General features: G+C 38.0%; 1 protein-coding gene across 1 annotated transcript; it reads right to left on the bottom strand.

The window, feature by feature from the left end:
* Positions 1-86: 86 nt before the first annotated feature.
* PPP1CB (protein phosphatase 1 catalytic subunit beta) lies at positions 87-27,999 on the bottom strand. The gene is made up of 8 exons (XM_026059480.1): positions 27,715-27,999; positions 16,320-16,451; positions 12,777-13,007; positions 12,315-12,419; positions 7,429-7,500; positions 4,212-4,363; positions 2,496-2,630; positions 87-1,848 (listed from the first exon to the last, which is right to left on the bottom strand). The coding sequence occupies exons 1-8, from the start codon at positions 27,764-27,766 to the stop codon at positions 1,744-1,746; spliced, it is 984 nt and encodes a 327-aa protein (XP_025915265.1). The 5' UTR covers positions 27,767-27,999; the 3' UTR covers positions 87-1,743.

The raw sequence follows: 27,999 nt of genomic DNA, 5'->3' as shown, positions 1-27,999 counted from the left end.
ACATACATTCTACAAAAGCTTTTTTGTAAACAAAAACTCCACACGCTTGAGTAACAAAGAATGTTAAAATAACCAGTCAGACTTCATTCAAATGAATTAGACAACTTTTACTAAATGAAAAAAACTACATTTAAAATATGCATTTAAAACAAAATGGAATTAGAAAAGAGACTTAAATCCATTTTAAAGGACTTGTTCACTGTCAGAAATCAATATATCTCTTGCATTATATAATGTGCCAGTTCATAAAATGTAAGTTACCAGAATCCTCAATTTAACATTTTCAAAGACGATATTGAAGTCAACAGTTTTACATCTACTGATGCACATTTAGAATGGTATAAATCTGAAGCCTTCCCCCCAAAGAATCTTACAAATTTTAAAGTATTCAAAAAAAGCTTTTATAGTTATATTCAATAAGTATTGCATCCTAATGCATCACAAATCTGTGCCTTTCATTTATCCTACTACAAACTTTATCTTCCCTATACCTTGCCATTTGTCAATGTTAACCTTTTTAAGGAAGGGGAGAACTGGAAAGAAATACTGCATAACTCTTGATCATGTACAGAAATTATTGCTACTATAGTACACTACAAAGCAGAAGTCTATACAATAGTATACGAGTTTTGATCATGAAAATCCAAAGGATATAATCTTTAGTGACATAAGCCTTACGATCATGTAGGACATTCACATAGCAATATTAGCTCACCACTTGTCAGTTAACCTATTGTTCACTGATGAACATCCATTTAAATACACTCTCTTATGAAGAAGAATGTCAGCTTTCAAAGGCTTATCAAATAAGGATCTTCATGTTCAGTGGAACTATGCAAGATGAATTTTGATGCAGGTAGGGAGTTACCTGGAAGCTAGGCATGCCAGAGGTGTCTCATGCTAATAAAACCTAAAGCCAAGGTACCACATAATCAAGTTACCAACTAATAGGCAATACCATTTTTGTCCTATCTAAGTTAAATGAAGTGCCATAGCACAGTGTAATGTCAATAATTTAAAACAGTGTAGTGCACAAATTCATTYTGTGGCAGTTTAAGTTAAAAAGTCAAGACAGGTTTTTCTGTCTCAATTTATGTTGGCTGTCAAGCTGTCCAGTCCAGGCATTTTGGACTTAGTTTGCCTTTTAATCACTACCATACTATAAACTTTGTATTACAATGGGGCACACATTTGGGCAACAATATTATTAACAGGGGGTAAGGGGGAGGATAAGAAGAGATCACTGGCTGTTCTAAAAAGCCCCTTATTTCAATTCCAAAAAAAGAGCCAGGGAATATGACTAGATACCATATTCGCATCATTCTAGCTACAAAAAAACAAAGTAAAAGCAATCAGCAACAATAAGACCACATTACACAAATGGAACATCATGCTCTCATCTGGTTTAACTATTACATCAAGTTTTAACTGGGATGTTGGTCAACTTTAAAAATCGTGGTAAGTGTGAATATGTAGTTGCAATAGTTTTTTTTTTAATTTTTTTTTTTAAACTTTATGCTGGATATTAGAACTTGGAGCTATACTTGTTACAATACAGTGTCGCACATCTTTCTACTAGAAAAAAATTAATAAAGATCCTTTACCCGTCTCTTTAAGTTAAACGTGTGACATCATAAAGGGTGTCAAATGGCTGGATGGTTTTACAGTGCACACTTATTATATACTGTAATATGGAGTTTTGTCCTTGACAGATCTGATGGTGTTTCTACGTTACTCCTTTCTTCACCTCTTCTTCGGTGGATTAGCTGTGCGAGGTGGAGTGACTGGGCGCCCAGAATTCAGTCCACCATACTGGTACTTGGCTTTCTTTTCAGATGGTTTCAATATCTTAGGGAAAATAAAGAAGTTCTTTTGAGTCAGTGCCAGCTGAGAATACGTCAGATACTCTTAAGCCAACATGAAGTCTCATTCAGTAGAAACAAGAGTGGGAGGGAAAAAAGCACATTACCATCCTACAGATTTCTTAATCTGCCTGCATCACTTCATGTACAAAGGCAACAGGTTATGTTACTTCTAAATCTTTCTGGTTCTGCTGCTGTACATTAGGGATGGAAGGGGGAAGAAAGGTGCTGAAAGCATCATGTCCAAGGTGAAGGAGGGAATAAAATCTGAGCAGAGGAACTTAAGTAAAAGGATGCCCTTAGACTGAGTAATCATGTATTCTGACTACTAGGTAGGACTAAAAAAAATTTCCAGTTAAAAAGTTTGAATTAACCATTTGAATAGAGGGAATAACTTAGTATTCAGGAGTTTGGAAAATGGCAAACCCCACATGGTTCTCTGAAGAATAGCTGGTTTGCAGCTGTATTTTTTATCTCCCTAGACACCAGCCTGCTGTGCAGCATTTTCTGTAGCTCAAGTATTTTAACTTAGACTGACCATAAGCACATCAACAAGTAAACTAAATCAGTTCATATATTCCAGCATCTTTAGTGTACAACTTTGTACACATTTAGTGTGCAAATATATCATACCTGAAAGGAACACATCAGAGTTTCATCCACACTCATCATGCCCCCAGCATTGTCAAACTCTCCACAATAATTTGGGGCTGAGAATAGGGTGACCAACTGTCGTTTAGCAAAAAATTCATATCCATCTTCAACCACCTGTTAACACCAGAGAAATCAATATAGCTCACAGAAAAAACAACAAAGAAAAGATGCATTTTGCCAAAAAAGGCCAATCTTAAGGCAAACAGGATTTATATTAAAGAGATGACAAGAACACATCAAAAAAGTATTTAATGTTTTGACTTTCAGACAGGACTGGTTCAGTCATTTTGTCTATCTGGATGCTCAATGCCAAATCAAGTAGCTTAACCTGTGACATTTCCAATGTTAAATATGCATCAGTTTGACTGCTTAATACTTTCACACTAAGTCTGATTACACACTGCCAGTTTGACTATTCCCAGTATTTTATGGCTTATATACAGAATTTGGATACGTTTGAACTATTAGCTCCCAGCACACAAGGTCTGGGTAATCTACTTTATCACAATTGTAACATTTAATTTTCATTTGCAGTCTGGTGTTAATCAGACAACCCTCTGAAGTGTAAGGCTTTTTACAATTCTGATGCTCTAAAAGGAAAGTGGTTCTCCCATATTTTCTAAGAACACAATTTAGCTTGTAAAATAGTGAAAGTAGAATGATGCGTCAGCTCAGAATAATCCCTCTTCCCCTCATGTTATAATGTAGCAAAATCAGTGTACAACAGGAAACTGCTTTAGTTTAGTCACCACATTATCTTCTAAAGATGCCATACAACTTCTTTTATAAAGGACTAAGGCAATTGCGTGAATACAGGAACATTGGTAGCAATCAAGAAATCTTAACATCCATTCCACACACTGACTAATATTGTCTAATATTTAAAACAGTAAATGGCAAGGAGAAACACTGAAGTGTTCTGAAGAAGTACCCATGCCAAACAATAACACACAAGAAAGTATTTTTGTTTCACAGCAGGCCAGAGCTTCTAAAATAAAGAAACAAAGAAACTGAAATGTTTTACAGGAAATTGAAACCTGATGATCACCTAACTAGGAGACTTGCTTAAAATAACTTCATAAAAACTGCAAACAAAAACGTGTACTTAAAAGATTCTGTTCATGCCAAAGGTAATCTTTTCTGCACATTTCAGTAAGTCAAACAAATCTGTGCCAAAGCACTCTAGATAGCTGAACCAAAACATAGGCAGCAGTGAAAGATTTTAYGCACAAACTTGTTTGTAAAAACATTCAAAAAGCACTGAATGTATGCAAGAAGTCAAGCAGAGAATTTAAGCCAGAACTATCAAATGAAACTAATACGGAAATAGAAAGACTCTGAAGCCTCGGCCTAAGTCTTGACTTTAAGTCACCATGCCGCTTTAGATCTTGACACTTCACTTTTAATGTTCTTATATACAGTAGTCTAACAGTGAAGAGATATTACAAAAGGAAAAGATCAGGTCAGATGGGAATCTAATGTTAATATTTTACTTCACTGATATTAGATGCTCAATAAGAGTCAATAGAAGAAAACAGCGCACAACAGCAAGCTTTAGAGTCCCTTTACAAGTAACCTTTTTCTTAAGATAAAGCTGCACAACATAAATTTTAAATGCATCACGAGCAACACCAACGAAGAGGCAGAAAGTCTAGAAGCAGAGGTTTTAAGAAGCAACAGCAGTATAACTCATACCTGGTGAGCTCGACAGATCAAATCCAGATCATGACGGTTCAGAAATTTGCTGACCACATCAGCACCAAAAGTGAAAGAGACACCACGATCATTTTCACCCCAACCTTGCACATCTTTGTCTGGGTCTGACCACAGCAGGTCACACAGCAAGCCTTTGAAAAATACAAGATGCTAGTCTTAGAAAGTATCATCCTATAATATAAAATAGTTAAAGATTACTGTATAATTACTGGACCAGCTCTCCTTTAGAAAATAAGCCTTGGCACCAAATTCTGCAATATTTAAACTGTGACTCAGATAAAAGATGCGGTCTGCATCAGCCCAGAGAACACAGCAAGATTATTTCCTCACAACTGACTGCATCTTGTGGAACAAATCAGAGACAAATATGACCTCTCTGAAGTATTACTTAGTTGGAATATTTAGTGTATTTACAATGATCTTTTGAGAAGTTTAAATATACTGTAGTGGATGCATTTTAAAAGACAGCCACCCGCATCATAGCTCATAGAGCAAAGTTCATTTGAAAACTATAATAAAACTTTAAAACCCTATGCAAGACTAGTCAGAAACAGGAAGCTTGTACCAAGAGCTTCTGGAAACTGATTCTTACCTGTGTATGTGAAAAGCCTTATATGACTAAATTGTAAAATTTAATATAAGGCAAAATTCTCAAATATTGTTTCAGCTAGCACTTTCAGCTTGGTTGGATGGCAGCTGACTTTCAAAAAGCCTTGTGCCATCCAGTTTGGATTCTAATAAGAACAATTGACTTCTTTGGCTTTTTAGAACTGGTAAAGGCCTTTTGCTGCTACAACAAAAGGTCAGCTAACCGAGGAGTTAAAAACAGGTACTAAAAAAGACCCTTTAATTTAATAGCTATGCCTTTAGATTTAGAACCTTCTGATGATTTTGACACCAGAAAGAACCTAGTCAATTCAGCTACAATTAAAAAAAATCCTTCAAAATGTATTTCAGTTTTCCATGAAATTGTACTTTTTGCAACTATGATTATCTCATAAGTATTTAAGTACTTCAGGGCACTGTTTCAGAACCTAAAAGAGATCCCAGTAGGATTCTTTATCTAGCACTCAAGTTCAACTTCCAATTACATCTGATTATTTACTAACAAAATGCTGAAGACATTATTTCCTAAACAACAGATCATACAGGTTGCGATCTAGTAAAATTAATGCCCAAAACTGTCAGGCAAATCTGTTCTATGACCTTTAACAAAACTCTGCAACAAATTTGTTCCATTTATGCATGTAAAATAAAACCATGACATGTATGTTTAGATTTCAGACATGCGATGTCCACCATTGCAATGGCTCAGGTTGCCCTTTAGTGTATCAAAACAGTTGACACAAGGAATTCAAGATAACACAAAAGAGGGAGCTATAATTTCCTGAAGAGTGAATAACTGGTAATGCTCACCAAAATAAAAAATTCATACCTTGGCCTCACATAATGCAAATATTAGAAAGTTACTAGAGGCAAGTGGTTTAAGTTAGAATACAGAGTTAAACTTGAGCAAATGGCTTTCAAAACCCATAAAAATACCACCAAATAAAAGAACTTTTAAAATTGCAATTGAGGTTGCAATGGCTTTTCTCTAAAGTACATCAGGCCTGAAGAAAACAGCATAACAATCTAATCTCCTCAGCACAAGCCTCCTAACAATTTCTGTATCAACACAAGTGTTTGCCAATTGACACCCCTCCACAAATGGATACCTTCTAAGAAATCAGCCTTTCCAGCATGCAACACTTCAGATTATTTTTTYCTTTTCCAGAAGATTTACTTCCATTCTCTAATTCTAGCTGCCTTCAGTAGATCCAAAAGGCCCCGTCCTTCTATGTCACTGTACCACATGCACACTTGCCTCTCAAGGCACATTTCATTTTACCACTGCTGAAGACAGCAAACCACACAGTGGATCAAAAAGTCTATTTATCTCTATACTTAATTTTATTATTATTTTAGTATTAGGAGCACATATGATTTCAGTGGTGCATCCACAGAAACTAGACTAGATTCTGAAAGGGCGTTGCTGAAGAGGGATTGGCTCAAGTTGCAATATTAGCCTGTTGAGTAAAACTACCTTTTCTGAAAGCTCTGATAAAGTTTGACTAAAGTTTGTATTCTGAAATTTTGATATGCACATGTCAATTAAAAATGCACAAAAAGAAAGAAATTAACGCAGTCATTTATATTGCAGAAATACCCATTTACCAGTCTAGTAATGCTTCTCAGTGTCAATTATGTATACACTAGCTTGCACAGTAATATTGTTTATTAAGGGACAATAGATATTAGCCCCTGAATTACAGCTACAGATGAGCACCAAGAAACATTACAGGAAGCATAATCATTCTATTCCGAGGTTTAACTGTAACAGTGTTTCAAAAAATGGTTTAAATGTGATAGTCCTTTTAAAAGGCAAGTGAACTTCAGACCACCGTTGAAAGCAATGCCTTAAAAAAATACCGCACTGTGCTGTTTGACAGTTTTCTCAAAACACTAATAACAAAATCTGGAATAACTGGGACCCTAAGGAAGGTGATTACTTAAAACCATCATTAAAGAGTATTGTACACACACACACACACACACACACCCTGCCCCAACAATTAGCATTCAACTACCATACACAAAGTATTAATACATCAGCAGAAGAACATTTCAGGACTAGCACATTGATATAAGCAAATTTAAATCCTGATCACAGCAAAGTAATTGGAGAAAGAATTATACTTTACAAGCTAAAAGAGGAATGAGACATGTTCCTACACGGGGTCAGCAGTAACATGTGAAGAGAGGCCCAAATACCTCAGCAAGCTCTAAACTGCTGTGTTCTCTGATAGTGTAAAAGGTTTGGATGTACCTAACCAAGGCAAGAAAAAGAACTAGCTGTTTAGTTTCATCTGATCTTTCACTAGATTTCTAAGTTCATTTTAAGGCATGCTTGGATGACCCATCTTAGTTTGTTATGACAAGCAATAACAACACGGGCAATAATCCCTGAGAGTATCAGATAAGTGAGTTAAAGAAATACAAGACTAATGCCCTGCACAGAAGTCAGAGGGACAAACAGGGAATATTGTACTGCGAACAGAGATTGCCTTAAGTAACTGAAATGCCTGTACAGAAACGGATATCTGTTTCATCATCATTATTTTTAATGCCCATTTAGAGGAAATTCCATGAGATTCACCTGTGTCAGGAACATCTGTAGGTCTCATAATTCTCCGGATCTGCTCCATTGATTGAAGATCTGGAGACAGTCCTGTAAATACAAGGAAACAAGCAACTTATCTACATATTTTACTTGTAGAAAGGGTTCCAGTGAACACACAATTAGAAGTTCAAAGTAATACAGCATTCATTGCTCTCACTGTAATATAAACAAATGACAGTTTTCTATAAAACAGTGAAGTTCCTGAACACAAAGGGACACAATAACACAAGCAAAAATAGTAAGGGTCTTTATTTTCATACCATCTTCTTAGTCACACAGCACAGTTATGTCTGTTCTTAAATTACTATAGAAGTACCCTGTGAAGAATGGCATTTCCATTATATTATCTTTAGCTTAGCTGGTTGCACAGGAAAAAACCCACCCAGCTCTCAAAGACCACATGCTAAAGTAGCCTGTGGTTATGACTGCAATCATGAGCAAGTCGCACTGTTGTATTTCAGTGTGTACCACACACCAGTTGAGCTGCAGTCAACAGGATGTTTTAAATTAATACTTGACTTTGCACCTGCAATAGATCAGGAACACAAAGATGGTCCACTATCACGGCTCAACTGTCTAGTCATTTGTAAAAAAATCACAGTAGCTTGATTACTCATAAAAATTATTTTACCACAGATACAGTTTTTATGCATCGTTTTTCCATATTAACATGTAATTACAGTTGAAGTGTGGGATACCAAAGCCACTCTTAGAAAGTTAAAATACATGCTCCAGAACTTTTTTTTTTTTTTTAAAAACACACTTGAAGCATATGGACATGAAGAGCCTACTTGATGCTCTAGCATCTTTACATGACCTTAATTAAAGGTCACGGCACACTATCAAAAACAAAATTAGGTGATCTTGGCCTAAGTCATTTAAGTGAGTGGCAAATTTTAAATTTTTTTTAAAGTGAAAATGGAACATGAAGTCATAAGTTGTAATGGAACATACTCCATATTAGCAAGTCACACCTCTTTTACTCAGTCCAGAACTTTAAACATGGCAGAAGCAAACCTGTCACTGGAGAGGAGTCACTGTGCAAAATAATTTCAGCTGACATCCTAGTTTGGACAGTGGCAGTGTTACATATCAAATGYAATGGAGTCATTGTTCATAAATTCTTCAAATATTAAGTTTTCAGACTGTGTTAAAGTGGTCTCATTATAAAAGCCTTCTATTCTGAGCAGGTTGTTTTACTCAAGGTGATAATGAAGTTAGGTTTAAGTTGTGAAGGATGGCAGAAATTAGATATTTAATATGATATTAGCTATTAAAACATTAGATACTGTATCAAAGGAGTTTTAGTCAGTTCTACTCATTAATGAATAGTATACATGTTGGTATAATCAGTAGATTATCAGTTTTAACTTTGACCAACCTATCACTTATTCTTCCTCAAATCTGACCCATTTGCACATAGATTACATTAGCATGAGTGTTCCTGGATTCTACTCTGATTCTGCTGAGCACTGTAGCCTGAGATACAGTAATGGGCAGCCTCAGCAACATACAGTTTGTGACCTTTTCAGACAAGAGCTCACAGCATTTCAGGTTACATCCAAAACATGAAGTTCTTTAAAAGAAAAATACACTATTGCAAACAGTGTCTCAATCTCACAGCAGTTACAATTACTGCACTATTTTCACAGCTGCAAAATACTAACCCCCCCACAAAATTACCTGCATGTTTGCAGACCTATCTTTCTGTAGCATAAGAGCACCTCTTCCCCAAGAGAAAACAGGAAATGAGTTGTCCTTACTACTGACAGGTTCAAATTCAGGCCCTACATCTGAACCACACTCTGATCAAGCAGAATTGGTGAAATAGAAGCAATTGTTACATATTAATGTAGGAAGCTCCTCAGGTCTCTTTAGACGCTATGCGAGAGTATCAAGCAGACACTTCCCCTTCAAACAAGATCCTAGCATACTTTTCATGTCAGTAATGTCACACAAAAAACAGAATCTGAGCACTTGCAAATGCTACATGTATCTACTGTTCTACTAAACTAACATGACTCCCATCTCGGAGCTTAAACCTAAYGTGAGCAGACCAATGTGTTCCATCAACGTGACACAACATGAGCTTAATTTGTAAAAATATGAAAGTAATCACAGCAAGCCTCTAAGGATCAGAGCCACAGAGTGCTGTCATGGACAAAAGGAAAAATATCTTGATCTCAAAGAAACTGCACTGTACAGAATACAAAATAAAGCAAAAAGGGGAAGTTAGGAATGGTTATAGAGCAAACTTTAACGATGCAAGTTGAAGGGCAGAGTCAGAAGTAAGCTGAGAGGACAGTTTAAAAAAAAAAAAGGCCAAAATACTGAGCTGGATGAGTAATATGTTAAGATAGGAACAAGATTTGGCAGGGAGAGGAGGGCAGGAAGAGTACAGTGAAAGATCCTTTCAGCAGCTTAAACAATTTGGAGACAGTGTTGGCAGGGGAGGTTTGATTTGAGTTGAGGTGATCAAAACGAGATGCCCCAAAAGTCTACATTTAGGAAAAAAAATTTGAATGAGGATTTTAGCCATTGTAGATAGCCTAATGGGGTAAGTTAGGTGCCTTTTGTTTACTATGTTATGCGGTTTTGCAAAGTTTTATTATATATCCCAGAGGACAATATTTTTAAAATAAACTATGCAAAAATGCGCAATATAGTAAAAAGGCACCTACCTTATTTCTATATGCTGGCTTCAACCTCCAGCAGAGTTGTACGGTTTGTGTTGCTGCCTCAGTGTTTATTATGGTAGTAACACCATGAAAAGACGTTGGTAATCCATGACTCCAGGGAATCTGGAATGCAGTTTGCATAGTGTTGGAGAACAGGGGAAAAAGGGTAAAACTTATCTAGATGTGCTGAACATCCATTTTCATTTCTTATGAGGCACACACTGCACATTCATAAGCTTTCCAGTTTATTTCACAGCTGCAAATCAGTTTTAAGTGTTAGTAATTTCAGTTATAGCCAAAAGCTTTGCAAGTTTCAGGGACAATCAATATTCATTAAAGAAATAAATGCTACTTTTCATATGGAGATCCTTAAAGCATACTATGCATAAAATAAAGTTTTTGTACTTCATTAAAGGAGAGGTTAATCCCCACCCCCATTACATTTATAATGAATCTCTTGGAAAAAAAATGCGGAAAAAATAGTCTTCTAGGCTTCTTGTTCATAACTCTCGGGTCCTAAGTGCACATACACACAGAAGTATCAATTTTGTTTCAGAACACAGTATTCTACTCTACCTGTTAAGCATCTCTGATGACTTCCCACCACCTGTTTGCCTGAAACATCCTAATATTTTATCATTTATCCTCTACTGTATTTTGTTTTCTTTGGGAGACAAGAAACTGTATAAGAAGGATAAGCAAAGAAATATTTCCTTTAGCCAATTTTGGGGGAAACAAAAACTCATTATATGGTTTTAGCCACTGATAATTTTTGTATCCTTACTGCAGAAGTGATTTCTTATTTTACATTAAAATTATGAAATCTAGCTTCTATGACAGGTACCAGTCCTAAAGACACCCACATACACTGAATGAGCTCAAGGGATACCCCGTGAGAAAGTATTTTCTCTAACATGCCAGTGCTACTTAAAGACTGGCACTGATTCAACTATCTACCACTGCATTAATTCTGTATTTACAGCAACAAGATACTTCAGAGGATGCTACCAGTCTTAAGCATAGTTTACACTAGTATGCACTGAAGGCAGAAGTTTTCAATACAAGACACAAGAAAAGCCAGAATCAGTTTTACTGCACAGCATTCCATACAGGCAGAGCTCTTATGAAGATGCTTGTAAACAGCAAAGGCAGGATGACAGCCATCAATACAGCCTCATGGGCAGGAAGAGTCTGCTCAGGTCTTTGAGTAAGAACTATTTCGAATTCCAAACGGAGCTGTTCAGTCAAACTAGGAGCAGTGCTCATTTCCACCGATCTCCAATCATCTCTCACAGCCAATGCAGATATGACACTTAACAGACCATCTCTGGATAACTCAGTGCAAAGCAGCAGGCTACTTAAGAATGGAGGCAGTTGCAAAGACAGCTGCAAGAAGGCAGGATGGCTATGACTTCTACTACAAAAGGAATTTGCAATTAATATGACAGGACTCTGCCATGTCCTGAAAAGCCTGTGAGCATTGCTGCCTGGAAAAGCATGGGGAGTCCTTTCTACAAAGGAGGACTCCTGAGTAAGTTCCAATACGTGGAGAAGTCACAAAAGCCTCCGGCAGATCAACACCAAACATCTTTTTCACTACAAGATTAGTGCAGCACTGGCACAGGTCGCCCAGAGACTGCAGATCTTCCATCTGTGAAGGTCTTCCAGATTCAGATCCACAGAGCCACGGCTGACCTGATCTAATGTTAACCGTCCTGTTCCAGTCCAGCAGGAAGCCAGACTAGGTGACCTCAGAGGTACCTTCCACCAACATCTTATGAAACCAGCTAAAGGGGCCAAGATTACAGATTTGGAGTACTTGCAAAGACTATTCTTTGACTTCACCAGTAGAAATCCTAACATTAGCTAGGACTACACTGATGGATGTTAGTTGGACCTGCACTGAGGCAAGAATTCTAGCATTCAGTATCCCTTAGAGAGGGATATAAGGATGGAAATATTTATAGATGCACTTGCCCCTCTGGCACAGTGGGCATATATATCACAGAAGAACATCTGCTTCCAGGTGCATACGGAAGTACAAGGCATAACAGTGACCTTTACAGACATCAGGATAAACATCTCCAGCTAAATATCAGGTATGTATGCTCACACTGCACTGGATATAATATTAAACTCCAAGAGCCATTTAGATACAGCCTTTAAAAGCAGTTATCAGCTTACCTCCATGGCAGCAGAAAATCTTCTCATCCACAATGGCTGCAATAGGCAGACAGTTAAAACAGTCTGTGAAGGTCTTCCAGAGCTTAATATTAAATCTCCGCTTGCCTAGAAGAATAGTGTGACATTAGGAACAAAAGCTTGTTTTTTAAAAACAGCCAGCCTGCAATACATATCACAACCCGACCAAAGATGTTTGCAAACTTTGTCTTCATAAGGCTTTATTTCTTTGAAATACGCTCAGGTTTCAACCTTCTGCTACATCATTTCAAGGACATAAGCACAAATAGTAATACTCTACAGTGACTTTAACCTCATTTTGAGATGTACTTTTAGAAAGTTTCAAAAGTGAATCCACAAAACACTGAAATCCTTGCAGTATAGGAGTCACACCTAGAAGTGCTTGCAAAACACATTATAATATTACTAAGATGAAGTCATTCAGAACAAGTAGGTTTTGCTTACATTCATCATAGAATCCATAGATCCGATTGATGCTAGCACACTCATGATTCCCTCTTAAGAGAAAGAAGTTTTCCGGGTACTTGATTTTATATGCCAGTAGTAGGCAAATTGTTTCCAGAGACTGTTTGCCTCTGTCCACATAATCTCCAAGGAAAAGATAATTAGCTTCCGGTGGGAATCCTCCATATTCAAATAATCGAAGCAAGTCTGTATACTGACCGTGAATATCACCTGAATAAGAAAATGTTTACCAAGGATTAGTGCAACAGTGTAAAAAGTAGACAAACCAAAACATTAAGCTAATCACTTTTTATTACTGGGTATTTTAAGGAAAGTGTTAACATTTCCTTTAAAAACAGACTTGCAGTAGGCATCTGATGGGTGACAGTCACATTAACAATTCAAACTGAAACACTCACTACAAGGAAATAACTCACACAATCTTTGCAGAACTGCCATGTCAGTTATGAAAACAGTCTGAAAACTAAAGGCTACAGAAGTTCCAATTGAGCTGAAGCTTTCTAACGAAGTCCTAATTTGTTCAAACTAAAACAAGGGCAGAAAGACGATCTGTAACCAAACTGTTACATGGTAAGGAAACCAATGTATTATAAGAAGTTAAGTCACATTACTTACTGCAAAAGCAGAGCAGTAAAGAATCTAGACAGACTAGAGAGGAGCTGAACATTGTGCTGGCTGGGAATGCTTACTTAAAAGGTCAGCTGCTTGTCCTCCCGTAACATTGCAGCACTATGATTCCCATCCCCTAACATTTAGGGCAACTCCTCCTTTGAAGGAATTATTTATATAAGAACAGTACAGAGACTAGAAGACTGGTGTTCCTTACAAGTTACTCAATCCTGCAAGTAGATCTTAGGAAAAATAACTGTCATTCATATTACTCCACATGAATTTTTGCAGTGCTTTCCAAACAGATTCACCTGCTACCACTCATCATACTGCCACCTTTCAAATTAAGTAAGCTTTCCATGAAAGAGCTCTGTGTAGCAATTGTGACACCAGAGCATATCATATCAGACTAACCAAAAGTAACCATCTGTGAGCTGCATGTAAGGACAAAGAATATTCTAAAGCTACTTTACAGTAACTTGTACAGTAATGCTATGTATTCCTGCTGCCTGTGGAATTCTTTACCAAAATGACTGAGTGCCAAAAGACTACTCAAAAAACCTACAATACACGCTGTACCCTGTTTAAATTTACTACCTCTCGGTCCTTTAGACGAAGTGTTCTACAAGTGCATTTTCACTTTTGCTACTTGTTCAGTGATAAAATATCTGTCTTTGTTAAACGCAGCTATCCTCCAGCAGAAAGCTAGCTTCCACAGCCTCTTAAAGAATCCCTACAACTTTTTTCATAATCTAAAAAGAAAAAAAAATCGTTCCCAGAACTGTGTTCCCTCTGGTTCAAAGGTGAAAGCATAAGGTGGTAACAGGTGTACATAGCTACACTCCTCCTTATTCTATCCATGAAAAATTCAATACTTCCTTCTTTAGACAACATTCYTCCATAACCATTTCTCGCTCAGCAGAGAATCACTTCCCAACTTTCTGTTTCTAACTGGAAAGATTATCTACTACCCAATTCCAGACAGTCACTGAAGTCTGGCTGGCTAAAACCATTTCTGTATATGTGGCAAAAAGGACAACTGCTATTCTACTTCATATTTAGAGATATCCAGGTCATGACATGAAGACAATAAGGAAGACTCATCAACAAGTCACCTTTGAGTCCAGTTCTCCAAAACTACACTATCAATATTCCCAGAGTTAATCACCACCAGAATTAGCTACCAAGTAAACATATTACAGAAAGATTACTACAGTTATTCTGTTCATTGTCTGGAATTAGTTTCAGTTACACACATGAGCCAGAGAGACCAAAGTCCTTAAAGGCTAAACAGACATTTTGTAGAAGCAATTTTGTAAAGGAATCAAAGCATTTAACATTCTATTCAAGGTACCTAGAATTTAAAATACTGCTTCATATAAGCACAAGCTGGATTGAAGTCCATCAGATACAAAGCCTTACAGCAAAAACTGCAGTTATTTTTAAATGGAAGTTTACATAAGAACATCTTTCATCTTATGTTAAAACACAGCATTCAAGATGTAAAAGCTTATTTTGAACTGACTTGATTATAAGAAAAGACAATCCTATAATGGTTCTTCAGGCATTGCCTCACACTAAAATAGTAGTTCAAAGCAGTACAGCTGCATATTTTGCTTTTGGTGCAAGTGATCCTCTCCCCCTCCATACCCCTTTTATCCAAATGTTTTTGACAACTGCTCCAATATTAAATTTGGATGTATCTGACAGTTCCTGGTGCTACCACTGTGTTTGAAAGCTAACTTAACAACAAATGCCTAATTTCACTGTACATTTGCTACAGCGTTATTGTGCATCTAACAGTCCTTTCAACTGTCTGGATGTAAACGAGTGAGAATGTGAGAATCTAGCTTTGTTTGAAGGAGTCTAAATATACTTTGCAGACCTTGATTTTGAACAATCTAAACATTTTGAGCTTTCATTTTTCTTTATCTAGGAATACGATGAGACCATTGTAGTCTTTTTTCAGTGTAGCATAAACACAGAAAGTGGTAAAGCTGGATTTTACCTTCAGCTTCATTCTTTAGGCAAGCTGGTCTTTTTTTCCCTCCCCACTTCACTGATCAATTAGTCATATAAAATGACTTTGCCATTAGTAAAGTTCTTTTTTTTTAAATTGGTAATATCCTCTCACTGTAAAAAACATTGCTACGTTAGGTCTGCCAGGAAGCTAACCTATCTTTGGGCACACTGATATGAGCAAATTCAAAGACTGCTTCAGTTCTAAGACTATGAAAGTTTAAGCAACCTAACTTAAGAAATTTTATGTTTTCTAAGAATGCATCTGCTGTTAATAACTTGAAGGATGATTGCAAACCAGTATTTGCAAAACTCTTGCAAGTTTTCAACAAGCTTGCATACTAATTAACGGTATACTTTAAGCTCTATAACATGCTAGATGTCTTCAAAACAAGTAAGGAAGAAGTAGAGTTTAGGTTTATCCATATTTAATCCTAGTTTTAGAGTCCACATCCAATTTTTTTTTTTTTAGTTAAAAGACTAACAGCAAGTGCTGGCTATTCATTTTTTAAAATTAGCTGCTTACAGAAATAATGATCTGAAGTAGGAATAACTGCCCTTGCAAATAGTCCCTAGGGATGTACAAGGGGCAGGTTGTGAAATTTGCACTAGAAGAGACCACAAGCAACTCTTACTGCCAAGAAAACTTAGTCCTAAACACTGCTGAGAGCATCAGAAATCCACCATTAGCTGCCTTTTCTTGACTTAAACCCAAGTTGAAGACTACATTGAGGTTGGGGAGACCTCAATCACTAATCTGTTATCATTCAAGTCAAGATCATTCCCCTATTCCCAAAGTCTTCTTCACTGACCTTTTCCTTCGTACCCAACTACATACAATTAAATAAATAAAAAATCCCAAACATAGAACACATACATATGAAGTCTACATACCACAGATTTTCAGAGGTGCCTCTAGTTCCAAGAGAATAGGTTGGCTAAGAAAGATTTCCCGTGATTTTATGCACAAACCCCGAACTTCTGCTTCTGTCATTTGAACAATCTTCCCAGGACGACATCCTCGTACTGAAACGAGACGTATAACAATTGAAGAGAAAATACACAGCAACAGACAAGTGCGGATGATCTGTATTTGACAAAATGCCAGCAACACACTCCAACATCCAAGTGTTGTGGAGGTATTCCAATAAATTTCAAAATTACAATCTGATGCTGTGGTAACCAGTGTTTAAAGGTTTGTGTGCATTCCTGTTAAATCAACTTCTCAGAAGATAACAATTTGAGCTTTGCTTTAGTCTATATTTGTATAAATAGCAACTTTAAGTGTTTAAATCAGCAGTCACATTGTTATTCACAATAAACAAAATCCTGAGAATATAAAACCTGAAAACACTTTCACACTACAAAAGCACATCTTTAGGCCTGCTGAGTTCCACATGACTAGCTAAAGACAATGAAAAGACAGAGATATGCTTGCGCTCCTAGCAGATGAAATTGCTCACATTAGGAACTTCACACTAAAAACAATTATGATTTCAGTGTTGATGAAATTTCATCTCTATATAATGGATCTAGAGTTATTGGAACCTTTACATCCAAAGACATTCTAATTAGTGTAAAACTCTATTCTTAAATCCACAAATCAGGTACTCAGATCTATATTTAGCACTCTAAGTTTTGAGAGCATTCAGATGTCATTGCACTCCAACCAACATCCTCTGGCAAGTCTATCTGCAGCTGTTTCTTTCCACAAATATCTATACAATTCCTCTGTCAGAGGTTTTAACGTATACATGAAGCTGCAAAAGAGAACAAACATGTCTGCACTTTGGCTGATCCAGTTCAGTCTAACATCTCAGCATAAATCAGTCTTCCAAGTTCAAACTAATAAACCAGAACAGTGTCTAAAACAGGTGAACATCCTGTTCTGCCATCTGCTTAGGTGTGGTAACATTCAGCATTAAACTATGGTAGTAACTACAAGAGAAGATATATGAACCTGCAGCAGTCTGAATCCAAATGATTTCAAACTCAAACACAGTAAGATATCACCTTGTAAAAATTTTAGCAGCACCTTCAGAAGTCTAATAAGATAGTTGCTGACAGAACAGCAAAAATTAGTTAACAGCTAGGAGAAGTTCCTGGACACTCTGCTTTCCCCCTCCAAAATAGAAGATTACCTTGCAACCTTAATTAGTTAAATTGGGGGGGGGGGCAGGGAAGAGTTAAAGAAATGAATGTAAACTCCACCCCCCCCTTTTCTTTTTATTTCAGCTTAGCTCCTAGACAGCTCAAGATACTTTGCATGGGAGATCAGTATCATTAGCAATATTTTACAAAGGGGAAAAGAGTATATGAGAGGAAACAACTTGCCCTAGGTCATCTTGTACTGCAGTACAAAATGTTATGCTCAAAAAGCTCTGCTCTGGTATCATTGCATACTTTTCCCAGTGTAACTGTACATCTGATCATTTCAACACTGCTCTATCAAATACCAAGGTTTAACATCCTTGTTTAGAACTGCTTTTACTGAAGAAAAAAACTAAAAAAAAAATCACTTCATCAGCTTGTCAAGCTGAGGTTAGGAAGCAGTCACAGGAACAGCTGAAAGGCAGAAATGTAGAATGGTTATCTCTAGCAGTGAAGAAAAGATTTGAAACTAGATCCTGGGACAGCCAGTGAGTGCCACAATAGCAGGAGGACTAGACTATCTGCAGTGAGGCTATACAAAGGAGACGCTCTGCTCACTACAATCCCACAAGAGCAAGGCCTTTTTAAAGTGGCATAGTGAAACTCCAAATTAATGCCAGGTGATATTTACCATATGATAAATCACATATCTTTTGCTAATTAAGTTTTCAACTATATTAAAAAAATGCAGCTATTTAGTAACACTTTTTTGTTGTCATTCTTAATACATTAGCATGTTGACTAACACATTGAAAGAATACAAGGCCAGACGTTAGACACAACTAAAGGGGCTGGAGAATAAATGCCTACAGGCTTCCATGTCACATCTCAAATGTTTGCTAGATGATGCACTTAGATATGTCTTCAGCCCCAATGGGATTTCTGGTGAAGAATATCAGACTCAATAGCTTTGCACAAGATTTTATCCGATTTGTGGACTCCAATCCCTACCTTTTCAAGCCCTAGTATTCTGGTAGTTTACAGACATCCCATTCGTAGATCAGAACCTCATTATGCTGGGCACAACAGACAGTCACTATACACAGAGTTCCCACCTGAAAGAGCACAGTCTAAATAATTGTTTCAATAAAAAAAATAGTCATTGAAGGTCTGTAAAGTTACATTTTAAACTCATAGCTGTGAGATGCTTATAACATCAAGGTCTCCTTGAAGAGGCATACTCTACATACCTAGCTTTTCAATCACATTTTTCTGCTAAAAATTCTCTCAACCTGTTTCAATAAACAATTAAAGTTTCCACCATATTTAATTACTGGCATAATGTTTTGCTGTTTTAAGCTGCTTTATGTAGTTTAAAACCAAGAAATGAACGTAGATTTGCACACATCTTGCATCCATACTAGTTCTGGAATTCAAATCTAGGAAAGCCCACCATATACAAAAAGACGTTAATGTAAGTAGTACTAGACCAGGCACAGAGCCCAAACCCACGAGACAGCAGTTCAAGGAGGGCTCCCATAATACTTAGAATAACTTTGACCCAGTCAGCATTTCTTAAAACACAAGTCTTCAGCTATGGCCAAAGGGAGCTTTAAGCCTGGGACAATTGCTTCAGGAGAAAAGGATTGAGGCTTTAAGTGCTGCTGGATTTTTACACTAGAAAACATAGTGAAGATGCAGCTTATCCCTTGAAATTCAGCTGCTGCCATAGTTGCTGCACCCAGTCTCTGGATACTGGTTCTTTCCTTTTTACACTACATTGCAAACCCATAACAGGCAGACCAACAACTCATTACAACACTTCGGATTCTCTAGATAAGAGAAGTTTCTAGAACTATGGCAAGTATGTCACCCTCAGAAGGGGGGACAAAATATACCTAATGTTTGCAGTTACTTCCAACTGTTGGGGAGGGAACAGATGTGGGGTACTATACCTATATAGTACCCCCTTGGGGTACTATACCCTACCCCATCTGAACCAGTCAGCAGCTCCACACTGCAGACAGGTAAGGTCAGTTATGTTTGAAGAGGTTTAAAGCCTGTAATTTCATAAGGAACCATCATCAGTGATGAAGAGAAAAGAACTTTCTCCCACAATCTTCTGGTCATCCCTAACGGTACTACTACATATTGAAGAATAAGAAACTACCATGACCATGGAAGCCTCAGCACTTAACTGGATTCACTTTCAAATGGACTGGAAGGTTAGTCAACTACTCATTAAAAACAGCTGTGCCATAGCTGTGGCTAATAGTACATAAGTAAGAATAAGCACATCTTTCGCCAGCTTGCACTACAACTAGAATTTCATCTGAGTTTTCTTGACTCAGCTGGGTATTCTAAGGACAGCAAAAGAACATCTCCCACCATATCTAGTTTTTCAAAAGAAACAGATTTAAGAAGAGGTTATAAAAAACAGAAAAAGAGTGTAAGTAGTATTTTTCAGATTTGCAACAGTTTGCTATAGCAAAACTGTTCTTTACTGTTCTTAACTGTTAACTGTTCTTAAGGCATGCAAGTCATAGCTGCATGCACTGTAAAAACTGAAGCTCACAAAAAGCCTTGAATAGCATCAGGAAAACCATTTACTTCTAACAGTTACCACTTACCCAGGGCAGGAACAGCATCTCAACATTAGATATAAATTAATTCTCTTTTGTCCAAGATACAGATACTGTAAACAAGCTTCAATTTACACAAAGGTCTTGGGTAAGGACAGCAACTCCTATTGTAACACCATCCCACGTGTGCAGTGCTATGCCAGAACAGATCTTTGCTGCAAGGAGCTTATAACAGAGTGGCACAGCAGGGAACAAAGTGATTTAAAAGTAACTATATGCGCTGTACTGTCAGGGTATTATTTTAGGACAGTAGTTCTGAGAATAATCCAAGAACTGCTCTAATCAATATTAAAATAGTCTCAGCATCTTCATGACCTTTGATAAGCAACCTTAACACGTCTGCTAAGAACAACCAGCAATCTAAGACATGAGTTACACAGTAGTCAGAAGGAAAAACTTCACAGAAAAATAGATTTTTATTCCTCTAAATTCATGCCACAGAGTAGTAGATTATGTAAGGCAATCCTGGAGAGGAAGAATAATACTAAAAAGTCAGGAACTGGCTGTTGGTAGTTCTATGAACATTACTCCTTTTGCCATACTCTTTCATGAACTGGAGGAGAACACGTATTTAACTATGCTGTCATACTATTTCTGTTACATCTCCCACTAAGTAACTAGCCTCTTATTTTGTGGCTTCATAATAGAAGTAACTTCAATTATTAAATCAACTGAGGCATGCACAGCTGTCCTAAGCATTTATACCATGTTTTCTGATACCACTTATATCCCATTTACTGGGCAAAACACTTGCAGTTTTAGCATAACATTTAAACCCAGAGAGACTTCTCTGAAGTTTCATAAATAATTTGGGCCAGTATTATTGCTAAGTAGCAGCCTCTTTCTTCCCCCAACTCTTTTGTTCACATACACATTTGCATGACCACAGAATAAGCTGTATTAGGGAATCAATCTTATTTCTAGCATGAAGACACAAAAAAAGAATTTAATCTAGAGAGTCTCCCAAGCTGGTGAATGCATTCACAGTGAAGGTGGGCTAGTACCAGTGAAGGGGAGGGGGGGAATGGGACAAAAAAATCTGTGACTGCAAGCATGCTCCCCATAGCATTCCCTGCAATGTTTAACAATCGACTATTAACTATGACACTTAACTATTTCTTTCTTGTATTTACAAGTACTTATGAGTAAGCCTCTCAATAGCAGGAATAGAATGGGTCTGGAAAGCAGAGGTGGTATTACCTATGCTCTGGAAAGTCTTTTTTATATTTTGGGTTTTAGAAACATGTTCTGACAATACCTACTTCCAGCATCTTGGAAATTTAAGAGATACGCTTTCACAATTTTAAGTTAGGAATCCAGGGTTGGATTTAAACGGCATCCTCCATTTTGGAATGCAAAGCTTCTACCCCTTTAAAATATTTTCTGGGGGGTTTTTTGTTTGTTTTGTTTTTTTAAGTTGTACAGCTGTCATCCAGAAGTAACCACTCTCCCTATTTTACAGCAAAATATTAAAAGCTAAGCCAGCAATAATAGTTTTTGAAGTTTCAGAATAGCTGTAACAAAACTGACCTTAAAATGGCTCTCATTCATGTGTGACACTACTGGACAATAATATAAAAAAGATGGAAACAAACCCCTGACAGAGCTTTGCTCAATCTAGTAAGAAGCTGAACATGCAACATAGAATTTCAGCTTCTTTCTCAAAGTTTAATTTCCTTTTCATCTAATGCATTGCTAACAAAACTCCTAAGACTGGAGAAAGGGAAGGGCAAATTACAAAGTTACTTCATAGCTCCTGCAAAGTAACAAGGAGAAAAGTTAAAGTTGTAATACAAAAAAGCTAGGGGTTTAACATGACTTTTGCACCTCTTCAATTTCTTAGGCATTGAAGTTGACTAATATGCTTGTTATGTTGGATATATACATACAAAAGCTTTATACCAAGCTTGCTATTAAATTGTCCAAAAAACCCCCATAAATTGGCACTGTAAAACTAAGATGACCCACCCTATGTTATCAAGACAAATCATATGACAAGAGTATGAGAAGGCAATAAACAGGGTTATTTCTATGTTAAAATTATGAACAAGATGTACATTGCATTAGAAGTACTCTGGATTGCAGTTATGCTTAGACTCTGCCATACACACACTCTTCATGGTGTACAGCATCTGACCTGACTGAGCAATAGCCAAATATAGTATGCTTGACTGTTGGACGTAGCAGTGCTCAACCACATATGGCTTTTTTTTAATTAAAGTTAATACATACATTTGTAATGGTCATTGACAAGTGTTTCACTGCAACTACAAAAGAATTAAAAAGCATCTCACATTAAATAAAAGCAGTGCTTTCTTTTATACTATGATTTAGCTGTACTCTGAGCAAGACACCAAAAGAGTCAAGTCAAAAATGCTCTTTATGTGCTGCAGAATATCTAAATGAAACAGTTACTGAACCCTTTAGGTTTTAAAGTAGCAAAATAAGTGGACAAAATAAAGGAACACCAATACATTGCCTGACACTGGGCTCCTGGCCTTTGGTACAACTTTTTCAGCCAACTATCCAATTCGTCCTACATTTCTAAAGCCAAGGATGAACTGGCTGATCTCTGCAGTGCTGTGCAAACCAGAAACAAATGACATTCTTCCATCTCTTTTTCCTGTTTAATACAATACCTACCCTCCTAGCAACATACAATGAAAACTACTAATTCTTTTCTCTCTCCAAAATAAAAGATTCAGAATATTGCAAGTATACATCTTTTTCCAGAAACTCCTTGTTAAATTACTCTTGTTTATTTTACTAGTAGCATGTTATCCAGTGATTCCATACTAAACCAGGTGACAATCTTTGTTTCTTGCAAGGTTCATTTCTATGGTTTATTTTTTTCATTGTCCTGCAATGGACCATTAAAGTCTATTTTTCTTCTCTACATCTCTCTCTCCTTTTCAATATCGGTTTTGAAGCTTGTAACTGCATGCACTACTACTGTAGTATACCAGGCCACCAGACTGGCTAGGTAGGTTTCTGTTTTTAAGACACACTAACCAAATCAGAAACAAATTAATCAGCCATAATACATTAGCCCAGTAACTCTGTAGCAGCTAAAACTAATAAGGAAAATCACAATTATTTCATTAGCATTTCAAATTCAACTTCATTCTTCACTTTAAAACTATTCTAATTTCAGTCTTTATCACAACTTGAATCTCCAATACCTCTGAAATCAGAAGGCACTGAAGGGTGGGGGTTTTGTTTGTTTTTTTAAAAAAAGGACATCACAACACAACCAGCTTTTATTAAGGCAAGCATAAAAAAAAAAAATCATGTATCCTTTGCTATGTTTAATGAAAGTCTGGCAATTCTCTTCGTGGTTAAGTGTTTCCCAACTTTCTTGGTGGATTAGTATTATCACCACTAGCAGCCATCCTAGCCTCACTGAAAATAGCTTAGTTTTAGAGCAGATCCAAATTAAGTTCCATCAACGGAATTCAAGTTGTTAATTTTAAATAGGTTCAGCCAGACCTAGGCAAGCAAGGGGCCTTCTCTGGACAAGGTGAGTTTGTACAGCTACATAAGCAGACTGTCATCACAAAAATCTAGCTTGTATTTAAGGCTGCTACATATCTACGTTTCCCCAAGTACGTCCTCTCTTCCATATAGTAATTTCCTCAGCGTTTAGCAGGATAGATTCAGATACCTATATTTCTGGAAAYGCAATCCAGCTCATCTGAGCTGCCTGATACTCAGAAATTTTAGGAGACCTTTACAGCATGCAAACAGGAAGTCCGACACCCAGTCAGAAATACGGTAGTCTTATTTAACACCATCAAGAGCATTCTGCACAAGAGAAGGTGCACGTATTCCAGCATCCTTGTAGTGATACAGACAGACCATTCCCACACATCACCAAAGCTTAAATTAGCTAAAATTGAATTAGCCATTTATTGGCCTAGACTTGGGCCAGTTTACCTCAGCAGACTCAATGTGCCTTGCTGGGGCAAAATCACAGCATATTCCACATCTGTTTTCTTAATACTCCATATGCATACTTCTATGCTGTCCACAGCTAGGATGGACTGGGAAGATCTATCCACCAGATGGCATAACTGGAAAGGTAGGAAGAAAAAAAAGGTTTGACTAGAAAAGAGTCAGAACACTGAATGAAGCTAAAAAGAACCAATAACCTTTTTGTAAAGTGTAATGCAACCATGGCTGACCCACTACTAAGAATTCTGCATACGTACGAAGGAAACAGTCTTAAGTGTAATCCAGTTTATTCACTTGTGTGGTCACATCAGTCTAAGAGTATTTTACCTACAGTTACGAAACTTTGTGCTTATATGTCCCCTAAATCTTTGCAATTCATTTACGAGTGATTTCTATATCAAATGAGATCTTACTATCCGCAAAAAGTATCTCCAAGATCAGTCAAGCATACATTTAAAAGCACCAGTATCTCTTCCAGTAAAGAAGCATGAATGGGAATTTAAGTCTAGAGGTCGAAAAAACAAAAAGGAGAAAGCATTGTTATGTTCAGACTCTAAGCATACACTGCTCAGTTTTATTTTCTCCAACTAGAAGTTATTTATAGGGTACCAATATCTAAAAACCATTTACCAGACATTACAAAAGAAAGTAAATTCCAAACAAGCTCTTATCATTGCTAAGTTCACCACTCACATAATAAAGAAAAAGTATATGAATTTTGTTTACGTGAGAACACAGAAATTAAAAGTTAATGCCTTAAGAGACTCATCATGCATTAGACTATGGCTCAACTGAGGCTTTCTGAAACTTGTCTCCAGTTTCAACTCCAGTGTTAATAAATCTGGCTTCTAGCACTCAAACGATCTCTTCTAAAATAAGAACACATTTAGGATAAGCATGCATTCACATGTACTGAGGGTCGGAAGGATATTTCCAATGAGTTCTCCTAAGTGGCCTTGTTATAGGCCTCCTTATACTGATAACTAGGAAAAAAAGTGTGTGCATGCGTGCACACACACTCACTCACAGGGTAAGATGATCTAAGTAGGTAATTCTGATCAAAAGGCAAGTTAGTGTGTCATATAACCCAAATTGTAAGTGGTCTTGAGCAACAAGGGTAAAACAGTTAGAGTAACCTAATTAAAGTAGGAGCAAAAGGACTCATGACAGCTAGTATCACACATAGCCTAGAAACAGGTGTCCCCAAACAGCAACCCAAGAGCAGTAAGGAAATTTCCTGTCACTGTGGCTTTCGATATGCATTTGCTACACTTTAAAGTTTTACAAGCAGCAGCAACTGAGACACAATCGTGGACTGATGTTTAAACTTAAAGCCATCCATTTAACACTACCAAAAGGACTAAATATATATCGCATCCCAACATTTCATAAAAATATCTTTTGAATATTTTATACAGCTCAAAAGCCACAATTCCTCAGCATTTAAGTCAAAACTGAAGTGGGGGAAATGCAGCCAAAAACTTATTTTAAATTAATTAATTGCTCCAGAGTAACGGTTGATGGAAAATTTTCCAGGCTACTGGGGGGGGGGGGGTGCATGCACTGACAGGAGCAATTTCTACTCGCTTTACCAGAACAAGTCAACTAAGCAAAAGCATGAACTCCAGAATGTGAACTGTCCAACTGTACAAAAAGCTTCACTGTGAAGACTAATATTTGAATCACAGCTTAAGCTACAATACACCAGCAGTACAGGAAATAAAAGATGTTAAGTGCAAGCAAAACAAATTCATATAGAATGCATATATTCTTTTAATAGTTTCTCAAATACAACCTAGGAGAATCTGTTCCCTTTCTGAGATGATGAGGTGTTGTAAGAGGCACTCCTATCAGTTAGTAGGTGACAAGCAGAGAAGAAACATGTCCTGTTTTCCTTAAGAATCTTCCTAATCTCTGCTCAGAGAGAGAAAGAGACTGAGAAACAGAGACACAAAATTAAAAGAAAACTTGATTCAGAAGTTGCACATACATATCTTTAAAGTACTACGGAATAAAAAGTGCAGATTAGGTTGCTCAGATTCAAGGTACCCAACCATAACTCAAAAATGTTAGATACAGCAACACAAAGCATTATGGTGCATACAAAAGGCAAGGAATAAGTATTTCCAAACTCTTTCATTAAAAAAAAAAAAAAGATAAGCAGTGTAGCATTTACAACAACTGACAGCAGAAGAATACAACAAATTGCACAGCAAAAAAATGCAGAACCACTTATTCTTAAAGCAGTCTTTATTTAAATATCTACACAGATGAGCAAAGAGAAAAAGAGAGGGAACGGTACCCTTCAAAGATTTTTCAAGCCTCTCTCTTTTTATAAAGACATACAGATACACACATTCTGAAAGCCTGAAAAAAAATACGCATTAGGAAGTCAATATTTACTAGGTTACTATGTGGTTTGTCCTGAAAAACTACACTCATTACTAACCTGGGTTTTGAGGTCCAAAAAAGGTGAGGTTTATCGGTATTAGTGAACAGAGATGCATTTTGCTGACTGATGATACCTGCAGGGTCTCTTTGCATTATACTACACTGCATACCTTTCTTAAAACACAAACATGAGCACAACTGGCCAGAGCCTCATGTATTTTTAAAATACTGACTTTTATCGTTTAAGTTAATTAGCAGTTTCACTTAAAAAAAAGTGATTATCAAAAAAAAAACCCCAAAAGCCACAAACACACTACAGTAACTCAGTTAAACAAAACATTCAGAGTTTTTCTGTCCCAGAACTGCACATGCTCCATAAGTTACTTTCTGAAAGCCTTCTGCTAAGTGATCCAAATATCCAAGTACAGCAACTAAATAAGTGGATAATCACTGCCAACATACTAGGTATTTGTTGAATGTGGAATGGAAGATTAACGTGAGAAGAGGCCTGAGACCAGATATTCAAGACATCATTTGTATAGAAAAAAGATACTAGGAATAATTCCTCAGCTTCTCCAAAAGCTGAGAGGTGGTCAATTTTCTCCTTATTTTAAAGGAAAGCATCACTATTTAGCACACACAAATCCCTCATAGCTACTAGCCTTCCACAAGAGCAGACTCACAGCTATCCGGCCACCCGAGAGCCACCTCTAGAGCCGGGCGCACAGGCAGCCAGAGCAATGCCAGTACACTCAACCCCTCTGCTTCCCCGGCACACACAGAGGCGCAGCTCCACACCTCATCTCGCTTACACGTACAGTGGCACGCACGGGGGACGGGCAGCAAGCTCACTGAGGAGGGAAGGGATGAGGCCGCCCGCGAGGCTGCCCTAGCTCCCCCCTCACCCGGGCAGCTGTCGCGGGGGGAAGAGCGCTAGCAGGGCTTAAAAAATAAAAACCAAATAAATAAATAAATAAAAGCCGCCACTTCCCCCCTCCCCCCCCCCCACCGAGGCCCCGGCGGCCGCGGGCCCGGCCGCGCCGAGCCCCTCTCCACCGCCCTCCGGGGCCGGGGCTGAGGCCAGGCGCGGGGGAGGCGCTGCCGCTGCCCCTGCCGGGGCCGCCCCGTCCGCTCCCCCCGCCCCGCGGGGAGGCGGCGGCGGCCCGCTCCGGTCCCGCGGTGGGCGCAGCCCCGACGGGCGGCCCGCTCACCTTCCAGCAGGCGGGTGATGAGGCTGTCCACGTTCAGCTCCCCGTCCGCCATTTTGTGGCCACCAGGCTCGGTCCCGGGCGGGGAGAGGGCGGGGTGGAGGGCGCCTCACAGAGGAGGAGGAGCGGGGAGCGCGGGCGGCGGTCGCGGCACGACTGGCTCCCCCCGCTCCAAGGGTCCCCTCGGGCCGCCCGGCTTCTCCCGCGCCGGCACCCGAAAGCGCCGCGCCCGCTCCCTCAGCGCTAAATGGGGGGAAGCGCCTACCCCTCCTCCCCGCGCCGCCTCCC

The sequence above is a fragment of the Apteryx rowi genome, unplaced genomic scaffold (assembly GCF_003343035.1).
Source record: "Apteryx rowi isolate R43461 unplaced genomic scaffold, aptRow1 scaffold_158, whole genome shotgun sequence".
NCBI classification, from domain to species: Eukaryota; Metazoa; Chordata; class Aves; order Apterygiformes; family Apterygidae; genus Apteryx; species Apteryx rowi.
Note: the sequence above shows the minus strand (reverse complement) of the source record. Positions and strands in the feature narration are given on the sequence as shown.